General features: G+C 37.9%; 1 protein-coding gene and 1 long non-coding RNA gene across 2 annotated transcripts; both read left to right on the forward strand.

The window, feature by feature from the left end:
- The first annotated feature begins 20,960 nt into the window (after positions 1 to 20,960).
- On the forward strand, positions 20,961 to 21,788 carry LOC121968352 (homeobox-leucine zipper protein ATHB-15-like). The gene is made up of 2 exons (XM_042518775.1): positions 20,961 to 21,119; positions 21,682 to 21,788. The coding sequence occupies exons 1-2, from the start codon at positions 20,965 to 20,967 to the stop codon at positions 21,773 to 21,775; spliced, it is 249 nt and encodes an 82-aa protein (XP_042374709.1). The 5' UTR covers positions 20,961 to 20,964; the 3' UTR covers positions 21,776 to 21,788.
- A 98-nt stretch (positions 21,789 to 21,886) lies between these two features.
- On the forward strand, positions 21,887 to 23,183 carry LOC121968353. Its single transcript, XR_006108086.1, has 4 exons — positions 21,887 to 22,169; positions 22,244 to 22,295; positions 22,466 to 22,507; positions 23,133 to 23,183. It is a non-coding gene; the product is annotated as an uncharacterized LOC121968353 (long non-coding RNA).
- The last annotated feature ends 3,467 nt before the right edge of the window (positions 23,184 to 26,650 follow it).

The following is a 26,650-nucleotide window of genomic DNA, read 5'->3' on the forward strand; positions in this document are numbered from 1 at the left end:
AGATGTTCCATCTCTGTCCAGTCCCCAACTTCTGACCTCAAAATTCTGAACGAGAAAATCGCCGAAAATCCATATAAATCCGAAACGGAAATCCGAAACATAACCGAAATAGATATCCAAAAATCCAGAACACCAAAAGCAGGTATCATAACCCGCTCTGATACTGATACCAAATAAATTGGTATCAGATAAATCCCGAAAAAAATCCAGAACATATAGCAAGTATCGTAACCTCGCTCTGATACCAAATAAATTGTCATGCCCCAGAGGAGTCCCTGTCCGAAGAAATTTCGGCAGCATCTCCCCTGCACGGCGGACAATCTGAAACTTCTACATAACACATATACCTCAGCCACAGGCGGCTGGAATGATAACAATAAATAAAAACAATCACCACACAGTTTATATAGATATTCAGCCTCTGGCTGTCACAACCACACAGTTAATAATAGTAATCACGAACAATAGTACTCTGACTCGAAATCCACCCTACTCAACTACACTCGTAAAGCTCAAATCCGACGAACTCACCTCTTCTGCCGTCCAGGCAGGCATGTAGTAGAATAAATCCAAATCCATCAACATAATAAAATCCATACATGTCCATAAGTAAAATAATCCAAAACATAACAAGATCAAAGCAGTCTAGAACAGAAAAGAAAACCAATCATATCCTCGAGGTCTTCAGGGACCAGCAACTGGAACTCTCTCCTGACAGCATCAACCTAAAAATATCAACAATGGAGGCGGGGTGAGTCCAACACTCAGCAGGTACAATTGATATACAAAGTAGGGAAATAACACCTAGCACTAATCATGCGTATAGTCTCCTGATAAGATAGATAAAAATGCATCTGAAGTAAACAGGAGAATACTGTACTAACCAGGTCCTGAGTATAAAGTCAAACAGTCCGAGGGATAAGGAAATCCTGTATGCATGTCAAACATAGGTATCCAAACAATATGCAGCATATAAATGCAGCAAACACAAACACAAGCAATAAATGCATCATGCATATGATGCCAATGATGCGTCCTGGTCACCCCTGACGCCAGTCGATCATCTCACACAATAGTGAGGCCGAGTGGGTAGGGCTGTGACAACCGTGCACTCTGTCGTCACTACTCCTGATGAGTGACCTAGTGGACGGGATGCTGTCGGAGTACACCTATCCTCCTACCCCAAATCATAAATGGGGGAGCGCAATGCTCTCAACTCCCGATACATGATAACGGGGAGGAATCCCTGCCGGATAACACGTTGTGTCACACTACCCATGAGCGGACCAACGATGCCTAACAGAGTCCCTGCTGCAACACACTCTGCCTGAATCGACCACTAACCCATGAGTGGTGGTGTGTGCAGATCCATGTAACTGGCGATGTGCTCAACAATAATGGAGCGGACTATCGCACAGCATGCAATCATGCAAATGGTGCATGACAATAACAATAAAAACATCCTGACCTAATCCATAAATATAGAAAAGTGCACCCTAGGTCAACGGATCATATTGAATCAAAGGTACACAGAAGGTATAAAAAACCTAGGTCTTGAACATAGTGAAGCATGGTATATCACTACCCCCTATAAGCATGTATAAACAAATAAAGTATACATGGGATGCAAATCAAGCAATCAATTAATCATTTATCAGATAATGGGTAGTGACTAACCGAAAGAAATAAAGGACATAATTAATGCAACTTGTTAAATTCACTACTAGGTATATCAAATGACATAAGTCAAAAGTACCCGCCTCCGATAATAGAAAGGTCCAATCCGACTCCGAGATAATCGTCTCGTGTCAAAATCCTGTAATACCAATAGAGATTTATTTATTTAGCTAAAATTCCAGTGAATTTCTAAATAGAATCCTTAAAACTATCTAGGGCAAAAACCCTAAATCATAAATCAACATACCTAATTCAACATATAAACTTAACTCACATCTACCATCATAATAGTCCAACCAACACAGAATCTACTACAAGAATCTGTTATCCTACACCTTACCTAGATTCCCAGCAGAAATGTTGCTGCCGAAGAAAAGTAGCCGCTATTAGAAAACTGCCGGACCCAAAACAAACCACAGAACACCACCATGCTGGAATTCTTCCCACGGAACAGATCAATATGGTATCAAGCAATAATATCCTTGATCAGAACAAGAACAAATATCAAGCCATGGGAATCATAGATCTAAACACCAACCTAATTAACAACCTAACCTTACCTTAATCGATTTGTCTCCGAGAAAAATGAGGTAAGGCCGGCTGAAAAAAAATCACACCCAGGGCACGGGACTGGTGAGGAAGATCCCTGCGATCGCCGACTACTCAAGCACGAAACAAGGCAGTGGCCAGCAGTGGCGTCGGAGCCGACTAGGGCACTCGCGATGGCAGTGATGATGTCGACTAGGCAAAGAAACTTGATCGACTCGAGTGGCGGGTTGCGGCACGGCTGGGCGGAGAAAAAAAAATGAAGAGGCTTCGGGTGTGTGGCTCGGGAGGAAGAAAACGAAGGAGAAGGGGAAGAACCGCCTTGTGCAGCAGTTAGGGCAAGGGAGGAGAATCGGGCGCGCGGCTTGGTGTCGGGGGAGAAGAAGTGAACGGCGACACAATTAAAAACCGAAGAAAAACAAAATAAATAAAGAAAAAGGAATTAAGAAAATTCAACTTTTCTTTATTTAAATGGGGTAACCTAAACAGGCTTTCCCAGAACCCCGTTTTTATCCCCGTTAACTCGTCCGTACGAGCTCCGAAAAATTTCCGGAAAATTTTCAAAAATTCCGGAAAATTCCCTTGTTAATATTCGCCTATTTCTGGTATTTTACACTTTACAGCTAGTGTTGGGTTTTTCGGGCCGCGAAAACCGCTTTTTCGCGTCGCGAAAACCCCGAAAGCCCCATCACCGGATCCGTGCGAAGTAAAAATAAAACAAAATTCGAGTACGAGATTACTAAAGCCTAGATCTATACTAGGAGAAGAGCCTTTTACATTTGATGCACGCCCTTCGCGAAACCCGCTCATCCAAGGTGCCGGATCTCAAGATTGTCAAAGTAGACAATCCTCTACACGTATCCACACTAACAAAAGAGGGAGAAAACCAAACTAAAGTGTGCTAGCACCTTAGTAGGGTTCAGCCAAGGTAGGATAAGAGGGAGAGAAGAAAGAGCTCAAGGAGGAAGAAGATAGAATGAATATAATTGAATGAAAAATTCATTCACTTTCATTTTGAGTGGCCGACCACAATTGTAACTCCCTTACAATTAATGTGGCCGGCCACATTAAATGGAAAGGGGTTTGTAACCTCCATGATGTAGCACACACATGTGCTTGCTTTGATGATATGGCACATCATCATTAGTCCTCCTATTGTCAACTCACAAATGAGGTGGAAAATGGTCAAGTCAAACTTGACCTTTCATCTTCCTTCTCAAGTCAAGTCAAACTTGACCAAATCTCTCTCACGGTTGATCTAATCTAACAATTTGATTCAAACCAACTTAATATAATGAATCTAATTCATTTAATTAAATTGATTCAATGAGTCATAATCTAAATTAGACTCATTGAACACATGAATCAACTTGAGTCCAACTCAATTAGCGTAACTTGGATTACTCTTAATCCAATTTGGTTCAATACATGAACCTAATCCTCTTGGTTCATCACTGTAACCCTTTACAGCTAGATCATCATTGCATCCATATATCAAGAAATATTCTTTAGTCCTTCTTAAGTACTTAAGAATATTCTTGACCGCTATCCAGTGACTTTCACCTGGATCTGACTGGTATCTGCTCGTCATGCTCAAAGCATACGAGACATCAGGACGAGTACATAGCATGGCGTACATGATAGATCCTATGGCTGAGGCATAAGGGATCTGATCCATGCGGTCTCTCTCCTCTCTAGAAGAGGGGCCTTGAGTTTTCGAAAGACTCACGCCATGTGACATCGGCAGAAATCCCTTCTTGGAGTTCTGCATGGCAAACCGAAGGAGTACCTTGTCAATATATGTACTCTGACTTAGGCCAAGCAATCTCTTAGATCTATCTCTATATATCTGTATCCCTAGAATGCGGGATGCTTCACCTAAATCCTTCATTGAGAAACATGTCCCTAGCCAAGTCTTGACAGACTGTAGCAAAGGGATGTCTTTCCCAATGAGCAGTATGTCATCCACATACAATATGAGGAAGACAACTATGTCCCCTACAACCTTCTTGTAGACACAAGGCTCATCTTCATTCTTGATGAAATCAAACTGTTTGATTGCATCATTGAATCAAAGATTCCAACTCCGAGAAGCTTGCTTTAGTCCATAAATGGACCTATGCAGTTTGCATACTCTACTAGTATGATGTGGATCTACAAAACCCTCAGGTTGTGACATGTATGTTGGTTGCTACTCGGAAAACCTATAGGTTCCACTGTACAAAAATTTTGCACAAAGATCTGAACCTTTTCCTAGCTACCATGTGTTCTTTTAAATTAAATTTTGGATCGCATGCGGAACTTAACACGTTTGATCCAAAACTTAATCTATTTGTTCTTTTAGGTTTTGACTTGGATCTCCTGCGGAACTTAACACGTTCGACCCAAGTCTCCTTAAGTTATTAATTCCATTAAATATTAATTTCCATAAAAGGTTCCCAGTACTGACGTGGCGAGGCACATGGCCTTCTTGGATATGGGAGCAACCACCACCGACTAGACAAAACCTTTAATAGAAAGATAATATTTAATTTCCTAAAATAACTTTAGGTTAACCAAAGAGAACAATCAAATCACAAGGAAAAGAAAGAAACAAAAGAACACAACATCGAAAAACATATTCGAAATACTAGAACGTAAGCCTCTTGTATTTGGTATTATTTCCATAAATAACTAGTATGATGCGGAAAGAAAAAATACTAGTTATACCTTTTAGAAAGACCTCTTGATCTTCTACCGTATTCCTCTTCTAACCTCGGACGTTGTGTGGGCAACGATCTTCCGAGATGAGAATCCACCAAAGCACCTTCTTCTCCTTTCTTCAAGTTTCGGCCAAGCACAAAGCTTCCAAAAGATGAAGATCTTTTTCCACCAACCAAGCTCCAAGGGATACAAGCTTTCTCTCCTTCTTCTTCTTCTTCTCCAAGTAGTATCCGGCCACCACAAGAGCTCCAAGCAAATAGAGAAGGTTCGGCCACCACCAAGAGGAAGAGAGGAAGAGAGGTTGGCCGGCCACAACACCAAGGAAAAGAGGGAGAGAAATAATAGAGGTTGTTCACCATGAAGCCTTCTCTACCCCCTCTTTTATAATCCTTGGTCTTGGCAAATAAGGAAATTTAATTAAAAACTTCCTTAATTCTTTTGCCATGAAAAGAAAAATTTTATTTAATTAAAAACAATTTTCCTTTCCTCAATTTACATGGCCAGCCACACCAAAGCTACAAACAAGGAGAGTTTTAATTAATTAAAACTTCCTAATTTGTCTCCATAAATTTATAAAATTTCTCCAATAATTTAATCCCTTCATGATTGGTTTATAAAAAGGAAATTTAATAAATTAAAATCTTTCTTTTAAACATGTGGATAAAAAGAAAGTTATCTCTATAAATTAAAATCTCTTTTAATCTACAAATAAGGAAAGATATCAAATCTTTTCTTAATCTTTTGTAGAAACTATTTAATTTTAAACTCTCTTTTAAATCATGAACATAATTAAAAGGAAAGTTTTCTTAAAATTTAAAATCCTCCTTTAATCAACAAATAAGGAAAGATTTCAAATTTTAAACTCTCTTTAAACATGTAGATGATTTACAAATAAAGAAAGTTTTTACCAAAATTAAAACCATCTTTTATACTACAAATAAGGAAAGAGATTAATCTCTTCTCTTAATCTTTGTAGAAAGCTATAAAAGGAAATTTTAATTTTTAAACTCTCTTTTAAAATCATGATATCCACATAAGAAATAATTTTAATAAAAATCCTATTTAATATTCTAGTGGCCGGCCACCTAAGCTTGGGACCCATGCTTTGGCCGGCCACCTACATGGCTCATCCACTTGGACTTGGCCGGCCCTAGCTTGGGTTCCAAGCTAGCTTGGCCGGCCCCATTGGATGGGTAAGAAGGTGGGTATGCGGTGGGTATAAATCTCAATATACTAGAGGCTACGATAGGGACCGAGAGAAGGAATTGGTTTTGGTCTCCCGATGAAATTAAGCATCCTGTGTTCGCCCCGAACACACAACTTAATTTCATCAACAATAATTCATTCCACTAAAGAACTATTATTGAACTACTGCACCAATCCCAAATTACATTTTGGGCTCCTTCTTATTATGAGTGTGTTAGTCTCCCTGTGTTTAAGATAACAAATGTCCACTAATTAAGTAAGTTACTAACAACTCGCTTAATTAATATCTAGCTCCAAGAGTAGTACCACTCAACTTCATCGTCATGTCGGACTAAGTCCACCTACAGGGTTTAACATGACAATCCTTATGAGCTCCTCTTGGGGGCATTCTCAACCTAGATCACTAGGACACAGTTTCCTTCTATAGTCAACAACACACACTATAAGTGATATCATTTCCCAACTTATCGGGCTTATTGATTCATCGAACTAAATCTCACCCATTGATAAATTAAAGAAATAAATATCAAATATATGTGCTTGTTATTATATTAGGATTAAGAGCACACACTTCCATAATAACTGAGGTCTTTGTTTCTTTATAAAGTCAGTATAAAAGAAACGACCTCTAATGGTCCTACTCAATACACTCTAAGTGTACTAGTGTAATTATATAGTTAAGATAAACTAATACCTAATTACACTACGACCTTCCAATGGTTTGTTCCTTTCCATTATGGTCGTGAGCTACTGTTTATAATTTATAAGGTACTGATAGCATGATCCTCTTTGTGTGACACCACACACCATGTTATCTACAATATAAATTAATTGAACAACTACATTTATCATAAATGTAGATATTTGACCAATGTGATTCTTATTTCTAGATAAATGTTTATACCAAAAGCTAGGCTTTTAGTATACACTCTAACAATCTCCCACTTATACTAAAAGACTAAGCTGCCATATCTGCTGCCATACATCTGATTCTCAACCCTTCAACATGTCCATCAAAAGCTCTCGCCTTAAGGACCTTAGTGAAAAGATCTATAGGTCATCATCTGATGCATTCTAGGCGGCAACAACTTCTCCTCGTTTATACGATTTCTCGTATTGGGTGGTACTTGTGCTCTATTGTGTTTACTTTCCTTATAGAATTATGGTTTCTTCGAGTTTGCTACTACACCAACATTATTACAATAAATTTGTAATAATCTTTGGACAAACCAGAAATCATATCTAAGTCTATCTTGAGGTTATTGAGTCATTCAGCTTTTATGACTACCTCAAAGGCTTGCCATATACTAAGCTTCTATGATAGAGTCCAGAAAAACACATATGCTTATCACTCCTCCATAGTTATGACTTTACCTCCTAAAATAAACACAAAACCCCGAGGTTGACTTATTATTGTCCCTATCCGATTGGAAGTCAAAATCCATGCAACCCACAAGGACCAAATTAACTGCCTTGTAAGCTAGCATATAATCTCTAGTACCTCTAAGGTACTTCAATATATGCTTTACTGCAATCCACTGTCCTTGTCCAGGGTTACTTTGATATCTGCTAACTATGCCCTTGGCAAAACAGATTTCTTATCTCGTACATAGCATACATTAGGCTTCCGACAGCCGAAGCATAAAGAACTGCCTTTATTTCCTTTATCTCCTTTGATGTCTACAGAGACATATCTTTAGATAAAGTTACTCCATCCTGAAAAGGTAAGAAACCTTTCTTGGAGTTTTGCATGCTTAAAATGAGCAAGGATTTTTCTGATATATAAAGCTTGGGATAAGTAAAATATTCTTTTCTCACTTATTACTTTGATCTTAAGAATATATACATTCTCCCAAGTCCTTTATATCGAATTGTTTGAACAACTATACCCTTACTTCTGACAACATTTTGATATTGTTTCCAACTACCAAAAATGTTATCTACGTATAGTACAAAAAATACCACCACGCTTTCATCACACCTTTTGTATACACAAGACTTATCCGGTTACTAAATTCATAGATCTGGATTACTTTGATAAACCGGATGTTCCAAGACCTTGAAGCTTTACTTCAGTCCATAGACTGATTGTGTTTGCACACAAGATGCTCTTAGCCCTTTGCAATGAACCCTTCTGGTTGCTTTATATGGATGCTTTCTTCAAGACTTCCATTAAGGAATGCTGTCTTGACATCCACTTGTCAAATAGATAAAAGAATCCGGATAGACTTAAGCATGGCTACCAGTGAAAAAGTTTCCTTTTTCATCAAGCCTTGCTTTGAAAGTTACTACCTTCCTGTCTATCCCTCTTTTCCTATTATAGACCTTTTTACACCCAACGGCTTTTACACCATTTGGTGATTCTACAAGCTTCCAGATTTTATTAGAATACATATATTCTAATTCTGTTATTCATTACTCTTTGCCAAGATGCTGCATCTTTATCTTGGAGTACTTCATCATATGACCGGAGATCAGGTTCATGTCCTCCAGGAATCGAATCCAAAAACTCTCCCAAAACATGAACCTATTTAGGTTGCCTAACAACCCTCCCACTACGACAAGGCACTTTCTTCAATTGTGTATCATTTGTGATACGTGTTGCAGTTTTCTTGTGGTATCTCATCTTGTACAGTTGGTACTAGGTTAGACATGTCCTTTATTATTTCCTTAAGAACAAATTTACTTATGAGCACGTGGTTCATTATATAGTCCTTTTCTAAAAAAATAGTCATTGATGCTAACAATGACCTTCTGATTTTTAAGACTATAAACCTACTTTTGTTTATCTAGGATAACTTACAAACAAGTGAACTCCTATCCAACTTATCATTGTCTCTCTTTAACATATGTGCTGGATTACCCGAATCCGAATATGCTTCAAAATAGGTTTTTACCTATTCAGCAATTCTATATGAGTAGAAAGTTCTAACTTGGAAGGTACTATGTTCACTTTCGTTTTCAGAGTTTATCCTTAAAACAAATTTGGTAATTTTCTTAATAACTCATCATCTATCTAATTATTCCATAAGAGTTCTTTTCCTTCTTTCTACTACACCATTCTGTTGGGGTGTACCAGATGCAGTTAGTTAGGATTGAAATCCAACTTCTGATAAGTGACTCCTAAAATCTCTCAAGAGGTACTTGCCACTACGATCTTCCATAGTGACTTTGTACTTTATTCCTCCGCATCAACCTTGTACTCTTTGAACTAATCAAAGTACTTAGTCTTGCGGTACATTAAGTAAATTTATTTGTATCTTGAATAGTTGTCTATAAATTAGACAAAATATTCAATACTACCTCTTGTCTGGATAGTCATAGGATCACACAAATCAGAATGAACCGATTTCAACATATCTTTGACTCCATACCCCTTGGACTTAAAAGCTTCTTGGTTATTTTCCTTCCAAGTAAGACTCGTAGGTTGGAAAGATTTCCACTACCAATGAACCCAAAAGTTCATCAGCTACCAATGAATCCTACTCAAGTATAACCTAGCTTTAGATGCCAAAGATATAATTGGTTCAATTCCGAAGGTTGCTTTCTCTTAAAATTAGAAGATGTGTTACTAATTTCCATTTGTTGCATCGTGGGAGTTATTGGATTATAAATTGTCAACCATCATACCAGAATAGATAACTTCCCTATTTTTCTTGATAACAACTTTGTTATCAAAATAGACACAATATCTATAATAGTTTAGAAACTGAAATCAGGTTCTTTCTAAACTTGGTACGTAAAGACAATTACTTAAAAACCATATTTTATTCTTATCAAAGGATAAACATCTCCCACTGCAACAGCTACTACTTTTACAGTAGTACCCATGTGGACGGTGATTTACCTTTCATTTAGTTATCGGGTTTCCTGGAACCCTGCAATGAATTGCAGACATAATTAATGGCATCTTGTATCTACACTCCAGGTTCTGGTAGATAACACCACTAGACATGTTTCAACTAATAAATTAAATACACCTAAATTGTTCTTAGTTCTTAGAAGACAGTCTACCTTAATGTCCAAGTTCTATTTCCAATCATTACAATTGGGACTACTAAGTCTTTTCTATAGTATGACTACTGGGGATTGACAAACATCCTAAGAATCACAAAAATATTTGGTCAAGATCAACTCCTTAAAATCTCCATGAATTTTGTGTATACAAAATCGAAGAGGAGATTTTATTCATTAATTTTATTATCTCGTCAACTTTACTTTATGACGAATAAAATTAATAGTTGATCTGTCTTTGATCAAATATTTGGTCAAAAACTCTTTGAATTTAAAATAACATTGATTCCTCAAACAATATTATTTAAATTCACCAACACCTCAAACACCGTGAATTTTGCATGCCACGTTAGTGTGGACGTATACAAATTCAACATTTGTAAAAGGAGGGTTTTACCCATTAACTATCTTGTCAACATATCTTTATGACAAATAAAATTATCTCAAACACCGTTAATTTTGTATGCCACGTTAGTGTGGACGTATACAACATCAATCATTTGTAAGAGGGGTTTTAACCCTTTAATTTTATTATCTTGTCAACCTAGTTTTATGACAAATTAATAGTTGGTTTCATTTGGTCACACAAATAATAGCAGTGACTCCGATGGGGAGGATACTATTAGATGTGTCTAAGTGTATACCATTACTTGACACTAAGTCCATTAATAAGATTATGCCCCTTCCGTTGGGGAAGATCACACGCTCTTAATTAACTTCCTATAGTCATCCAAAATGGAAGTCTGTTCTAGTGATCCACAAACAAGCTCATCCGATATGGAGGAAGGCACTCAGAGCCAACGCAAGCTTGTTTGCATCACTTACAAACCAGTAATGGAGACCATGAGATTTATTTAAAAATCCCTCTCCCACTTAGTTATTTATAAGCGAGGAATTTTAACTATGCTAGCCTACTAGTCATGTATACTAACATGCACACCACAATATAAAAGCAATAAATAGAAAATCTAATTTTCAACTATTATGGCTTTTATCTCTAGTTGTCCTCCGTGTGTTGTCATCCCAAGCTGCTGCCATATTTGGCCACCGCCATCGGGTCTAGCTGTCATCCCTAGTTCCGCTGCGCCTCTGGTCCTTAGAAGGTTCCACGCTTTGCAAGATTCGATCCGCGACATAAATAGAATTTTACATTTTGATCCTATATTCCATAAAAGGAATGTACATGTATCTAGATCAAAAATAAAATCCTAATAAAACTAAATACAGCTCCTGCTGTATTTTAATACAATCATGCACACACAGATAAATGCCCTTGACATGTCCAAGGGTCCAATCACACACATAATAACTAAAAGCCATAATAGTTGGATCCTGCATCCACAAAGTTAGCACATCCTACTATTAACCTGCCTAAATTATGTATGACATGTGCATAATTAAACTAATACCAAATACACAGAGGCAAAACCCTAGCTCTGATACCAATTGTTGGTTGCTACTCGGAAAACCTATAGGTTCCACTGTACAAAAATTTTGCACAAAGATCTGAACCTTTTCCTAGCTACCATGTGTTCTTTTAAATTAAATTTTGGATCGCCTGCGGAACTTAACACGTTTGATCCAAAACTTAATCTATTTGTTCTTTTAGGTTTTGACTTGGATCTCCTGCGGAACTTAACACGTTCGACCCAAGTCTCCTTAAGTTATTAATTTCATTAAATATTAATTTCCATAAAAGGTTCCCAGTACTGACGTGGCGAGGCACATGGCCTTCTTGGATATGGGAGCAACCACCACCGACTAGACAAAACCTTTAATAGAAAGATAATATTTAATTTCCTAAAATAACTTTAGGTTAACCAAAGAGAACAATCAAATCACAAGGAAAAGAAAGAAACAAAAGAACACAACATCGAAAAACATATTCGAAATACTAGAACGTAAGCCTCTTGTATTTGGTATTATTTCCATAAATAACTAGTATGATGCGGAAAGGAAAAATACTAGTTATACCTTTTAGAAAGACCTCTTGATCTTCTACCGTATTCCTCTTCTAACCTCGGACGTTGTGTGGGCAACGATCTTCCGAGATGAGAATCCACCAAAGCACCTTCTTCTCCTTTCTTCAAGTTTCGGCCAAACAAAGCTTCCAAAGATGAAGATCTTTCCACCAACCAAGCTCCAAGGGATACAAGCTTTCTCTCCTTCTTCTTCTTCTTCTCCAAGTAGTATCCGCCACCACAAGAGCTCCAAGCAAATAGAGAAGGTTCGGCCACCACCAAGAGGAAGAGAGGAAGAGAGGTTGGCCGACCACAACACCAAGGAAAAGAGAGAGAGAAATAATAGAGGTTGTTCACCATGAAGCCTTCTCTACCCCTCTTTTATAATCCTTGGTCTTGGCAAATAAGGAAATTTAATTAAAAACTTCCTTAATTCTTTTGCCATGAAAAGGAAAAATTTATTTAATTAAAAACAATTTTCCTTTCCTCAATTTACATGGCCGGCCACACCAAAGCTACAAACAAGGAGAGTTTTAATTAATTAAAACTTCCTAATTTGTCTCCAGAAATTTATAAAATTTCTCCAATAATTTAATCCCTTCATGATTGGTTTATAAAAAGGAAATTTAATAAATTAAAATCTTTCTTTTAAACATGTGGATAAAAAGAAAGTTATCTCTATAAATTAAAATCTCTTTTAATCTACAAATAAGGAAAGATATCAAATCTTTTCTTAATCTTTTGTAGAAACTTATAAAAGAGAATATTTAATTTTAAACTCTCTTTTAAATCATGAACATAATTAAAAAGGAAAGTTTTCTTAAAATTTAAAATCCTCCTTTAATCAACAAATAAATAAAGATTTCAAATTTTAAACTCTCTTTTAAACATGTAGATGATTTACAAATAAAGAAATTTTTTACCAAAAATTAAAACCATCCTTTTATACTACAAATAAGGAAAGAGATTAATCTCTTCTCTTAATCTTTTGTAGAAAGCTATAAAAGGAAATTTTTAATTTTTTAAACTCTCTTTTAAAATCATGATATCCACATAAGAAATAATTTTAATAAAAATCCTTTTTAATATTCTAGTGGTCGGCCACCTAAGCTTGGGACCCATGCTTTGGCCGGCCACCTACATGGCTCATCCACTTGGACTTGGCCGGTCCTAGCTTGGGTTCCAAGCTAGCTTGGCCGGCCCCATTGGATGGGTAAGAAGGTGGGTATGCGGTGGGTATAAATCTCAATATACTAGAGGCTACGATAGGGACCGAGAGGAGGAATTGGTTTTGGTCTCCCGATGAAATTAAGCATCCCGTGTTCGCACCGAACACACAACTTAATTTCATCAACAATAATTCATTCCACTAAAGAACTATTATTGAACTACCGCACCAATCCCAAATTACATTTTGGGCTCCTTTTTATCATGAGTGTGTTAGTCTCCCTGTGTTTAAGATAACAAATGTTCACTAATTAAGTAAGTTACTAACAACTCGCTTAATTAATATCTAGCTCCAAGAGTAGTACCACTCAACTTCATCGTCATGTCGGACTAAGTCCACCTGCAGGGTTTAACATGACAATCCTTATGAGCTCCTCTTGGGGGCATTCTCAACCTAGATCACTAGGACACAGTTTTCTTCTATAGTCAACAACACACACTATAAGTGATATCATTTCCCAACTTATCGGGCTTATTGATTCATCGAACTAAATCTCACCCATTGATAAATTAAAGAAATAAATATCAAATATATGTGCTTGTTATTATATTAGGATTAAGAGCACACACTTCCATAATAACTGAGGTCTTTGTTTCTTTATAAAGTCAGTATAAAAGAAACGACCTCTAATGGTCCTACTCAATACACTCTAAGTGTACTAGTGTAATTATATAGTTAAGATAAACTAATACCTAATTACACTACGACCTTCCAATGGTTTGTTCCTTTCCATTATGGTCGTGAGCTACTGTTTATAATTTATAAGGTACTGATAACATGATCCTCTGTGTGTGACACCACACACCATGTTATCTACAATATAAATTAATTGAACAACTACATTTATCATAAATGTAGATATTTGACCAATGTGATTCTTATTTCTAGATAAATGTTTATACCAAAAGCTAGGCTTTTAGTATACACTCTAACAATGTACACATCCTCGAGCAGGTTTCCATTCAAAAATGCGGTTTTGACATCCATCTGCCATATCTCATAGTCATGGTATGCTGCAATAGCAAGCATGATCCGAATGGACTTAAACATCGCTACTGGAGAAAAGGATTCATCATAGTCAATACCATGAATCTGCTTAAAACCTTTAGCTACCAAGCGACCCTTATAGATAAGTCCATCCATGTCAGTCTTTCTCTTAAAGATCCACTTACACCCTATGGATTTTACCCCTTCAGGTGGATCAACCAAAGTCCATACTTGGTTGGTGTGCATGGATTCCATTTCGGATCTCATAGCCTCTAGCCATTTCTCAGAATCTGGTCTCATCACAGCTTCCTGATAGGTGGTAGGCTCATCCTCTATGAGTACAACGTCATCATGGTCAGACAAGAGAAATGAGTATCTCTCAGGCTGACGACGTACCCTATCAGACCTGCGAAGAGGTATGTCTACTTGAACTGGTTGTTGTTCCTCAACTCTTTGTGGAACAACATCATCCACAACACTTTGTGGTTCCAGTTCAACTTCCATCGAGGCTTCAGTGCTATGGTCCACATCTTGAACTTCTTCAAGATCGAACGTACTCCTACTAGTCTTTCTAGAAACAAAGTCCCTTTCTAGAAAGACCCCAGTCTTTGCCACAACTACCTTGTGCTGACTTGGAATGTAGAAGTAATATCCCTTAGTTTCCTTGGGATATCCAATAAAGTAGCACTTGTCGAAATTGGGTCCTAATTTGTCTGAGACTTGACATCGAACGTAAGCCTCACAACCCCAAATCCTCATGAAAGACACCTGTGCATCTCTCCTAGTCCATATCCTATATGGTGTTCTTATCACGGCCTTGGATAGAACTCGGTTGAGTATAAAAGCTGCCGTGTTTAGAGCATAGCCCCAAAGGAATGTCGGAAGATCTGTGTGACTCATCATAGACCGTACCATATCTAATAGGGTACGATTCCTCCTTTCAGATACACCATTCCACTGTGGTGTTCTAGGAAGAGTGAGTTGGGATAGAATCTCACACTCGGCTAGATAGTCACGAAACTCATGGCTAAGGTATTCCCCACCTCGATCTGATCGAAGTATCTTAATACTCTTGCCAAGCTGGTTTTGTACTTCATTCTTGAATTCTTTGAACTTTTCAAAGGATTCAGACTTATATGTTATCAAGTACTCATAACCATATCTACTGAAGTCATCAGTAAATGTGATGAAGTACCTATAACCGCCTCTAGCAGCGACATTGAAAGGGCCACATACATCACTATGTATAAGTCCTAACAAATCAGTCGCTCTTTCGCTGTGCCCACTAAATAGAGTCTTGGTCATCTTCCCTAGTAGGCATGACTCGCGTGTCTCATAAGATTCAAAATCAAATGAGTCCAGCAAACCATCCTTATGGAGCTGGAATAAGCGCTTATCATTTATATGACCTAGGCGACAGTGCCAAAGATAGGTTTGATTCAAGTCATTTGACTTGAACCTCTTGGTATTTATGTTCTAGATAGGGCTTTCAAGGTCTAGAATGTAGAGTTCATTCATCAGAGGTGCACTACAATAGAACATATCTTTTAAATAAATAGAACAACATTTGTCCTTAATTATAAAAGAGAAACCTTTCTTATCCAAACAAGAAACTGAAATTATATTCTTAGTTAAAGTAGACACATAACAACAATCATCCAACTCTAGTACAAGCCCAGAGGGAAAAGATAGAAAATAAGTCCCTACAGCAACAGCAGCAACCCGTGCTCCATTGCCTACACGTAGGTCCACCTCGCCCTTTGCCAATGCCCTGCTATTTCTCAGCACCTGCACATTAGTACAAATGTGAGAAGCACATCCGGTATCTAATACCCATGATGAAGAAATAGATAGATTAACTTCTATAACATATATACCTGAAGTGGAAGTCAGTTCGCTTCTTCTTAAGATCTTCCAAGTACACCTTACAATTCCTCTTCCAGTGTCCGGTCTGACCGCAGTGGAAGCAGGTAGCATCCTTGACGACCCCTCCTTTAGGCTTCAGTGCCTTGCCTTTACCCTTGGCTTGGGACTTTCCTTTGCCTTTGGGCTTACCTTTGCCCTTGTGTTTCTGAACCATTAGAACAGAGTGGGGCTTAACCTTCTTAAGGTTCAGCTCAGCAGTTCTTAACATGCTAAGCAGTTCGGGCAGTGGCTTGTCAATTTCATTCATGTTGTAGATTAGAATGAATTGACTATAGCTATCCGGCAAGGATTGCAAGATCAGGTCAGTGGCCAGCTCTTGGCCAAGCGGGAATCCCAACCTCTGTAGGTTTTCTATGTACCCAATCATTTTGAGTACATATGGGCCTACGGGAGCCCCATCTGACATCTAGCACTGAAATAGTGTCCTTGAGATCTCAAATCTCTCGTGCCTCGCTTGTCCTTGATACAGTTGACGAAGATGTTCAACCATATCGTAAGCGCCCATCAACTCGTGTTGCTTCTGAAGCTCAGAGTTCATGGTCGTGAGCATTAGACAAGACACATCTAATGCGTCATCTTGATGCTTCTTGTAAGCATCTTTGTTTGCTCGCGTGGCATTGGCAGGAGGAGCCTCCGGAATGGGCTGCTCTAGAACGTACAGTTTATGTTCTTGGGTGAGAACTATTCTCAGATTCCTGTACCAGTCTAGGAAATTTACTCCGTTGAGCTTGTCCTTGTCAAGGACAGAACGCAGAGATAAGGTGTTCATGTTTGACGTCATGGTTATCTACAACAGAAAAATGCAGAAAATAAATATCATATTCTTTTACATCGTTTAATTAAGCCTTTAACTAAATGATGTTCCCACTGAATTTTATATTTCAAGTGGAACAAGATCCACATCATACTAACCCTTGAGTTAGCTTTGGCTAATACGCCCAAGATTTAGTATGATCGGTAGGTAACGATTTACCAATTACATCTCTATGCAACTCTTGTTTATAGGATCATTATCCGCAGTTATATTAAAACTTGAGTTAGCTTTGGCTAATACGCCAAAGAATTAATATAAATGTGATTTATGTCCTATCTTTCCAACCGTTGGAAGAATGCCTATAGTTAAACTCGATTTAACTAGTTGTACTCAATCAAATTGAGTCTCTACTCACCCATGCGTTGATAGGCGGGACCAAGATTGTCCCTCCGTACCCTACCAAGATAATATGTGTTGCTCTGCTTTGGCTGATTCAACAACATATGTGATCGAGGTAGTGATAGGTATCACGGCACGGTAGGCATTGGAGTTGACGCGATTGAGATCTAATCTAATCGAGAGGGTGCATCTTGTACACGATTTAGATCTAATCTAATCGTTAGGCACTAATTAATTACTAATTATGCATCACATACACACAAGCAATCACTACAAGAAAATTAGGTTTTTACAACACTTAAAAGACAACGCTTTTTTTTTAAAAAGCGTTGTCATTTTTTTTTAACAACGCTTTTATTGAAAAGCGTTGTCTATTTCTATATTTTCTTACTAATAGACAACGCTTTTTTTAAAACCGTTGTCTTTTAGTGATTTTTGTGGGTTAATGACAACACTTCTTAAAAAGCGTTGTCTATTACCATTTTTTTAGTGTTGTCCATTGTCAAGTTCTCATCTAAATTAAATCTAGAATGATACACACCGTTGGATGAAGTAAGGAGTTGAAAACCCCCTAGGTTTCACTCGCTCGCACCCACCTATCTTACGAAAACCTCCCGAACCCCTCTCACGACTTCGCATCTCTCGCCTTCTCCATCCAACTCCTCCTCTCACGCCCTCTCCATCCAACTTCTCTCCGGAAAATCCCTCTCCGGCGAACCCCTCTCTGTAAACCTCCCCTCCGAAGTCCTCTCTGTCAACAAGAAGAGGAGCTCCAGGATGCTCAACACGAAGAGGAGCTACACGCAGTACCATCTCGAATTAGGGCAGTCGGACTTCCTCCTCCGCTCCTGCTCCGTCTGCGGGATGATGTACGCCCCCGGGGACGAGTCAGACGAGAAGCTCCACGGGGATTTCCATAAGAAGTACTACGAAGGAATTCGGTTCAAGGTCAATCTGATTGCTTCGATCTGTTCTCTGTTTCCATTTCGTCCTTGTTCTCTAGATTGTTTAATTTCGATGCACAGGGCTGGCGCGATGAGAGAGTTGTCTCGACGCCCAACGGAGGCAATTGCCGCATCCTATTGGTTCTCGACGGTGACTCCCCATCGCACAAGCGAAGGTTGCTGGATTTACAACTTGATCGATCAGTCTTGTTCTTTTTGCCCTAGCGGTCGCAAACTGTTTGTTGAAATGACTGAGTAATTAGAAATGCATGTTCTTAAATTTGATTATGGAAAAGTTTTGACTTTTCAATTCCATAGCTTTGATGGAAGACAGTAACCATGCTTCTAGGATCACAGGTTAAGGAGGTGCTTACGATCATGGAGAAGGAACTTGGGTTCTAAATAGTTCTCTGAGACGTTGCTTTGTTTAATAAGGTACTGAAAGACGCACTTCTTCATAGAACCATACTCAACTTTCTTTCCTATTTTGATATTCCTTGAGCTTAATTGCTAACGCTTAGATTGTAAGCATTAGATCACAAGCAAGATAGCATTCCGTTTCATTCTTTGCTTAAAATATAACTTAAGCATCAATATGCACTACAAGAAATTTTGGATTTAACCACACCTAATAGACAATAGTTTTTCAAGAAATTGTTGTCTTTTTTCCATTTAACAACAGTTTTATTGAAAACTGTTGTTGTTCACCAAAATATTTTTTAAATAACAACAGTTTTTCAAAAAACTGTTGTCTAATATATGTCAAAGACAACGGTTTTAAAAAACTATTGTCTTTTAGTGTTGTTTATATGATAATATACAACAGTTTTATTAAACTGTTGTCTATTGAATGTTGTTGAATCTTAAAAACATAATAGTTTTATTAAACGGTTGTCTATTGAATGTTGTTGAATCTTGAAAACACAACAGTTTTTTTAACTTCATGAAAAGAAACCTAAAACCCACTTCTCCATAACTCTTCAACGAATAAAAACCTATCTCCGACTCCTTCCCGACTCCTCCGCGAAAGACGCTCCTCGTCGCTCTCGCTGGGAACCATTAGGCGATGAGCTATGGGAGGAAGGGCCTAACTTAAATCATTAGTCGAAGGCCACGGGATTTATAGAGTCCAATGCGGCGGGGAGGCGAGCTTTCACTCTCCGATGACTGGGAGAATGGCGCAGGGGAAGGCGGAAGGGGCTGTCGCGATTTGGGTCGTTTTGGTTTGCATCTGGACTTGCGATCCGAATCCGAGCTTCGCTTTTGGTGCTACCGATCCCAACGACGGTGAGTGAGTTGATAGTCTCGTTGAGGGTTTGATGTGTGCTTTCTCCTGGAAAGGGCTTGAACAATTTCTTGACGCTCTTGAATTGCTTTTCTGACTTGGTGTTTTGGTTGATAAGTGTCAAATTCACATGTTTGCAAAAGGTTGATTTATTTTTTTTCCTTCTGCAAATTATGATGCTGATCGATTAGTTTGCTTCATTTAGTTGCCGAAAGAGATTTTTTTTAAGGCTTCCTATTCTTCTTGTGACTCTTGTTTAGCAGATTTATTATTCTAGGTATTCATCCAATAAGTAGAAAACAAGAAAAGAAATGTTTTAAATTTCTGCAGTTATCCCACAAGAACTGCGTGGTCTGAGTTTTACCTATAATACGCCTGGAGAAATTGTTGCTTTATCCAATTCAACTTGATTCTTGTACTCAGTTTTCATCTTCTGCTCTCTATGTTCTGTTCGGGAGTTTGAATTCAACACCACAGCTGTATTAGTGGGGGAGCATATAAGATATCGCAAAATAAATAATAAATATTATTGGACAAAAAATTTTATTGGATTTTTCAAAAAATTTTATAAATTTTTCGGGATTTAAACGGGATTCGTATGACTCATTTTGAGAGGATGAATCAGTGGAATTAGTTGAAGGTTGATTTTGAAAATCCAAATTAATAGGAGTTGATTAGGAATGGATTTAGACTTTAATTAAAGCTAACCTAAGTTGAGATTAAGGTTAGCCTTATAAACGTCGAACTCCTCTTCTCTTCCCCCGATTTTCCCTTCTTCCCCTAGTCATCGCGTCCCGAGCCTCACCACCGGTGATTTCTTCTCTCCGCTTCTTGGTGTCGCCGACGCAGCTGATGGTGGAGCGTTGAGGAGGGAAGGCAAGCTACAAGCGTTCCTCTTCTCCCTCTCCCTCGCGGTTCCCCTTCCTCTCTCGCGCTCTCTCCTCGCCCGATCGCCGGCCGCCGCGAGCCCACCGCCGGCAACAATCTCTTTCTCCAGTGTGTCTCGGCTGAGCCTCCCCCTCCGCTCGCGACTCTGGCCTAGATCGCCGACTGCGCCTCCTCACGCCATCGCCCGACGCTATGCCACAGCAGTCGCCGGTGAAGCTCGGTGTTGCGATTATCCGAGGGTTGGCTTACCATATCTCTCTCTCTCTCTCGATGTATTGGCCGTACCATAGCTCCGATTTGCCGATTGTCGCAGCCCTGATTCTCCGGTCATCGACACCTTGTTGCAGCTTTCTCTTGTGGCCAGCCATCGCGACCAGGTGCGAGCCCTAGTTTTGGTTCATTGCTTTGAGTGCTCATATAACCACCACATAGAGAGTGTGGTATCCATGGCTAGGCAATACATTCACAACATCAAAGCTTCTGTTAAAAAACTAGCATTAATTCTTTCACCATCACATCTCGGGTCTCATGATAACCTTTGCATGCCACACGGAAGCACGGAAGGCGACACACTTGCTCGGTGCATTTCTGAAAGCTACAGGTTTTTAATTCCATAAGCAATTACTTTCTTAAATATGTTTTCGGTCATAATATGGTAGACAGTAGATGAACTTTGAATTGTTTGCACTACATACACCAGTTTAAATCCTGAAGATATTTGTTCTTGTCAAAGTATATATTCTAACAAGTTGAGTCTTGCATGAACTTCTTTTATATGAAAAGGGAAAACCAATGATATTGCATATCTATCTATCCAATCGATTTTCTATAGTAACATTTTCAACTAATTTACATCAAAGATTTGTCTTTTTTCACTTTGGCACGCACAAATGACCAATTGGTCCACTGTCACCATTATGTGCCTCAAGATCTTAACTAATTGAGGGAAAAAGACTTTATTATTCAAACGTAAGTTATATTTCTAGTCGTATTATTCCGTGTTCTTTGCAGCTTCAAATGTTTTCCAATATATATATACACCTGTTCAGAAAAAACTTTTAGTAATTAAATGGTTACTCAAATTTATTTGTCATTTCTAATCATTTATACAAGATCTTCTTTGTGGCATCTGATAATGTAAATGTCCTTGCTACTTTGCACAGGGTTTATTCAGGATCAGAATTGCTTGAATCTTCCACTGATGGCAGTGATTCACTTCTAAAGATGATTTGGCACCACTCAAATGCAATTCTGTGATGTACTACGACGGTTTGCACTTTACCTTTTTCTTTCATTATAGTTAAATTCAGAATCAACTAGCAAGATCACTTTTTCCTCATGATATACTTTCTACTACTGTCTTCTCTATTGTTCCATTTCTGTCATGAACTAATGAGCTAATTTCATGCATAGAAAAGGAATACCCCTTACACATGTTTGAAAATTGAAATCTCATGTCGGACAAATGATCGAAATATATCGGCATAGGTCATAACTATTTAGAAGTAGTGTTCATACTGACCTGAACTAACCAGTTATCACCATAGATTTTATATCTCATCTTCACTTTGTTTTGGATGTCTCCGTTAAACATGGCAAGCGGTGCTTCAATATCTTTGACATACATAGCTTCCGAAAGGGCAATCCCAGGGTATAACCTTTTCCCTTGTTTATTCCAAAGTTTATAATTTGGAATACTTGTTTAGTTCTTGCATCAACTTGCAGATACGGAGGTGGAATGAGCTCAGCAAAAGCTGCATTGGAGAGCGATACAAAAGTAAGTTCAACTCTTCTGTAATTGTTGTATGTGAAATTGATTGTCAAGTCCGGCTAGTGTTTGGAAATATTTAAACCCAAACTATATGGTAGTTCACTCATCTAAGATTATATTTGGCAAAATATAGATTCAATAATTTTGATGTTTTCAGCATTTATTTTTGGATGTAGGTGCTGGCTTTTGAACTGCACTTGCTTGCCACAAAGCATCAGGTAATTATATAATTAGTAACCATTTGGTGATTGTTAGCATACACGATATGAAGACTTTTCTTCAGTTCAATAGACATATTTTTACTCTATATTCCTATGTTCCTTTCTCTGTCCATGCCATGTTTTACATTGATCTTTCAATTGGCATTTGACTCGAGATTTACCCACGTATGAAATTTTGCAGTTTTATATCACTTGATTATAGAAATTTGTTGAAGAGTTGTCCCATTTTTGTTTATTTGATCTATGAATTTGTTTGCATTTGCATTATTTAATGTATGCCTTACTCCTTAGCATCATATGGAGTGTGTGGGAACGTTTGCATTAGATTGTACATTTTAGAATTAATGCTGCTTGATCACTGGGAAAAATAATGTTTGCATGGTTTATAATAGAAGCTTTGTATGCAGTGACATAAAATGAAAATTCTGCTTAATAAGAAATTTAAGAGCCACCATATTGTTTCAAGAGGTTACCATTTATGTTACATAGATAACGTTTTTTGCACTTCTGTTAGTTGACTAGATCAAATGATTTTTATGGTTATGTAACATTTATGCAGTGCAATTAGAATCACGCGTACAATTTAATTTCTAATTTGTAATATATATCTTTATTCGAATAGGTGCCCTCAAGAGTACTGGGAAGAATGCCGACAAACTAAAAAAATGGAGAATTTAATAAATTAAGGAGCACTAGGAGCTGCAGTCCCTCCTCTTCACCGACATCTAAGTAGAAAATCTCGTGTTATATTGTTCTACCTTTGTTTTAATAGTGTTATCATTTTGTTGGTTGCTTATGAAATTTCTTCAGAATGTTATAGATATTATTTTTGAATGTTAGAAAATTGTATATTAAATTTTATTTTAAAATTTTATATTTTGAATGATTTATAATATTGGAAAATTGTGTATTAATTTTTTTTATTTTTTATCTAAAAAAGACAACGATTTTTCACCGTTGTAGTTTAAAACTGTTGTTGAAGACCCTGTTGTTAAAGGTAGACGCTCAAAGACAACGGTAAAAAATTGTTGTCTTTGAAGGAAAAGACAACAGTTTTTCACCGTTGTAAAAATGTTGTCTTTGCCTTCAAAGACAACGGTTAAAAACTGTTGTCTTTGGGTACCCCTTTTAACAACACAGCCTTTAACAACAGTTCAAAATGGGCTACGACAACGGTGAAAAACCGTTGTTGTTAGGCTTTTTTCTTGTAGTGATGTGCTTTCTGCATTGCAATATACATTGTTTCTGTATATGGTTTGTTTTCAACTCTCTGTGCAATTTTCAAACAGAAGTTATTTTTCCTAGATTAGATTTCCTCAAAATAGTGATGCAATTCTTAGAATATGCCCATTAAAATGAGTTTCTCTTTCTAAAAATACAGAATTGAATGTATACTTTAGAATTCGAAGCACATATCCATATTTCATCTATTCAAAATATCATGTGAACCATTCATGGAACCACCAAAAAGTGCAAACACCATTTTATGTCTTTTTTTCTTTTTGCACCTGATTCATTTCTCTGCATTTTCAGGCTGCATATAATATTGGAGGGAAAGTCATTACTGCATGCCAACTGCATTGAGTACTCCATTTTGGGTTGTCGGACATCTCGGATGGGTCGTGTATGATCTTAATTTGTATGATTAGAAATTCAATATTCTTTATCATCAACTTCGTCGTGCCAATAACTTCTAACTGTCATTATTGATCTAATCTGAAATTGTATGTTTGGTCTGATCACTCATTAGCCACATCACTGTCTTCTCTCTTCATCAGTGGCTTGAAACTGTACTCTCAAATGCTACGAGGAAGAAATCTGGGGAAGACAAGCAGCTTATCTGGTCCAAAATGGGTCTCCCTAGTTGCCATCACCTTGTTTTCTTTGCAATCTGCACCGGAGCTTCCTCGGACCCCATTGTAATCATCTTTTTCACTTCGCTCGCTTGCTCATGTCATTCAAGATATAAATTCACACACTCATTCAATCTTGCTGCAGCTAAGAGTCTAAAGTGCCAAGAATGTGACAGAGGAGCTGGAGAAAGCCAAGAAGGAATTCCTTCGATCCCACGTTGTGGTCAAGAAATCTAACAAAGTTTTTCTGCCAAAAGTCCTCGATAGATACGCAAAAGAGATATGCACCAACTGTGACAATTCTACAAGCTTTAATAGATATGCAAGCTTTAAGTCTATCAAGCATGTTAAACTAAAAATTCTACAAGCTTTTCTTAGGAAGTTGGCAATTTTCCACTATTGGTTAAACTGATATTCTAAAGAACGTTTCATTTTAGCTTTCTTTCTGCAAATATTGTATGCATTTTAGAATGAAGAAATACTGTATTGTATGCATTTTACTAGCTTCTCATGTAAATACTAATATTACTTCAATGTCAGAATTCTATTATTTTGGTATGAGTTTGAAATCATTAGCTGAGTTGATTATATGTAAAATTCGAATCTGGACATGGTAAAAGAAAAATAATAGTTTCGTAAATATAAAAATAATGATTTTTAAATAATTTTTATTTTTTTTTTCTTTAAAACGACAACGCTTTTAAAGCGTTGCAAAAAGTATTCTCTTTGCAAAAAACAACAACGCTTTTAAAGCGTTGCAAAAGCGTTGTCTTCGCTACAAACGACAACGCTTTAAAAGCGTTGTTGTTGAGCAGACTTTTAACAACAGTGCTTTTAACAACGCTTTTTCAGGCACATAAACAATGCTTTAAAAGCGTTGTCTATTAGCTTTTTTTCTTGTAGTGAATTAATTAAATTATTTGTGATTAGTCGTGGCCCTACTACGATCTTCTCAAGCCAATGAGAAGATTGGATGGTCAACCTAAGGTCAACAACTTCTCAAGCTCCTCCTTTTGACCACCTTGTGTTGCTCGCGCCCTCCTCATAACTCCGTCTCGAGTGGACCTTCCACCGCTCTAATTTTGTACATTACAATTTTTGAAACTCGAGTTACATTCGAGTCTAAACTAATTTACAACAAGAATATAAAATAGAGAAATGCACGACGTGCAGGTCGCGAATCAAATATACAACACGCACATCACATGACGGCACGCAGGCCGTATTATGAATTACAACACATTTCCAATCAAATTGGGTATTTTGGGCCATGACTATCACAAAATGATACATAATTCTAAATTATGTATTTTCTATAATTTCATGTAATTTTTACTTTAATTTTTACAATTTTTATGAGTAAAATTCCCGGCGGTTCCGTTTAGTGGGTTTTCGGGCGCAATCGCGGAACGAATTCCATTGCGGGGCCAGGGGCAGCGCCCCTACTCGCGATCTAACCATCGCGAGTGTTCCTTAGCGATCCTACAGCGCCTTAGCCCGCTGTCCCAAAAAGATTTACGGCGAAACCTTGCCGTTTCGGAAAAATCTTCTCGGTAGTCGAAGCCTACAAGTGTCGAAACACTTGTGCTTCGCTTCTACGAGAAAAATACCCATAAAAACTATAAAAATAGGAAATTTACAGAATATTACAGAACTTCTATTTTTCATAAAATACAAAATAAACTCGTACAAGACTTCGTACATGGCTCTGATACCACTGTTGGGTTTTTCGGGCCGCGAAAAATGCTTTTTCGCGTCGCGGAAACCCCGAAAGCCCCGTCACCAGATCCGTGCGAAGTAAAAATAAAACAATTTTCGAGTACGAGTTTACTAAAACCTAGATCTATACTAGGAGAAGAGCCTTTTACCCTTGATGCACGCCCTTCGCGAATCCCGCTCGTCCAAGGTGCCGGATCTCAAGATTGTCAAAGTAGACAATCCTCTACACGTATCCACACAAACAAAAGAGGGAGAAAACCAAACTAAAGTGCGCTAGCACCTTAGTAGGGTTCGGCCAAGGTAGGATGAGAGGGAGAGAAGAAAGAGCTCAAGGAGGAAGAAGATAGAATCAATGCCTTGAATGAAAAAATTCAATCTCATTCATTTTGAGTGGCTGGCCACAATTGTAACTCCCTTACAATTAATGTGGTCGGCCACATTAAATGGAAAGGGGTTTGTAACCTCCATGATGTGGCACATACATGTGCTAGCTTTGATGATGTGGCACATCATCATTAGTCCTCCTATTGTCAACTCACAAATGAGGTGGCAAATGGTCAAGTCAAAC

Source organism: Zingiber officinale, chromosome 3B, assembly GCF_018446385.1.
Source record: "Zingiber officinale cultivar Zhangliang chromosome 3B, Zo_v1.1, whole genome shotgun sequence".
Classification (NCBI taxonomy): Eukaryota; Viridiplantae; Streptophyta; class Magnoliopsida; order Zingiberales; family Zingiberaceae; genus Zingiber; species Zingiber officinale.

What these genes read in the sequence shown, in the direction of transcription:
- LOC121968352 (XM_042518775.1), top strand. Translation starts at nt 20,965, where the DNA reads ATGGCTAGGCAATACATTCACAACATCAAAGCTTCTGTTAAAAAACTA. An exon ending in TGCATTTCTGAAAGCTACAG is followed by an intron (nt 21,120 to 21,681) that starts GTTTTTAATTCC and finishes TACTTTGCACAG; the next exon opens with GGTTTATTCAGGATCAGAAT.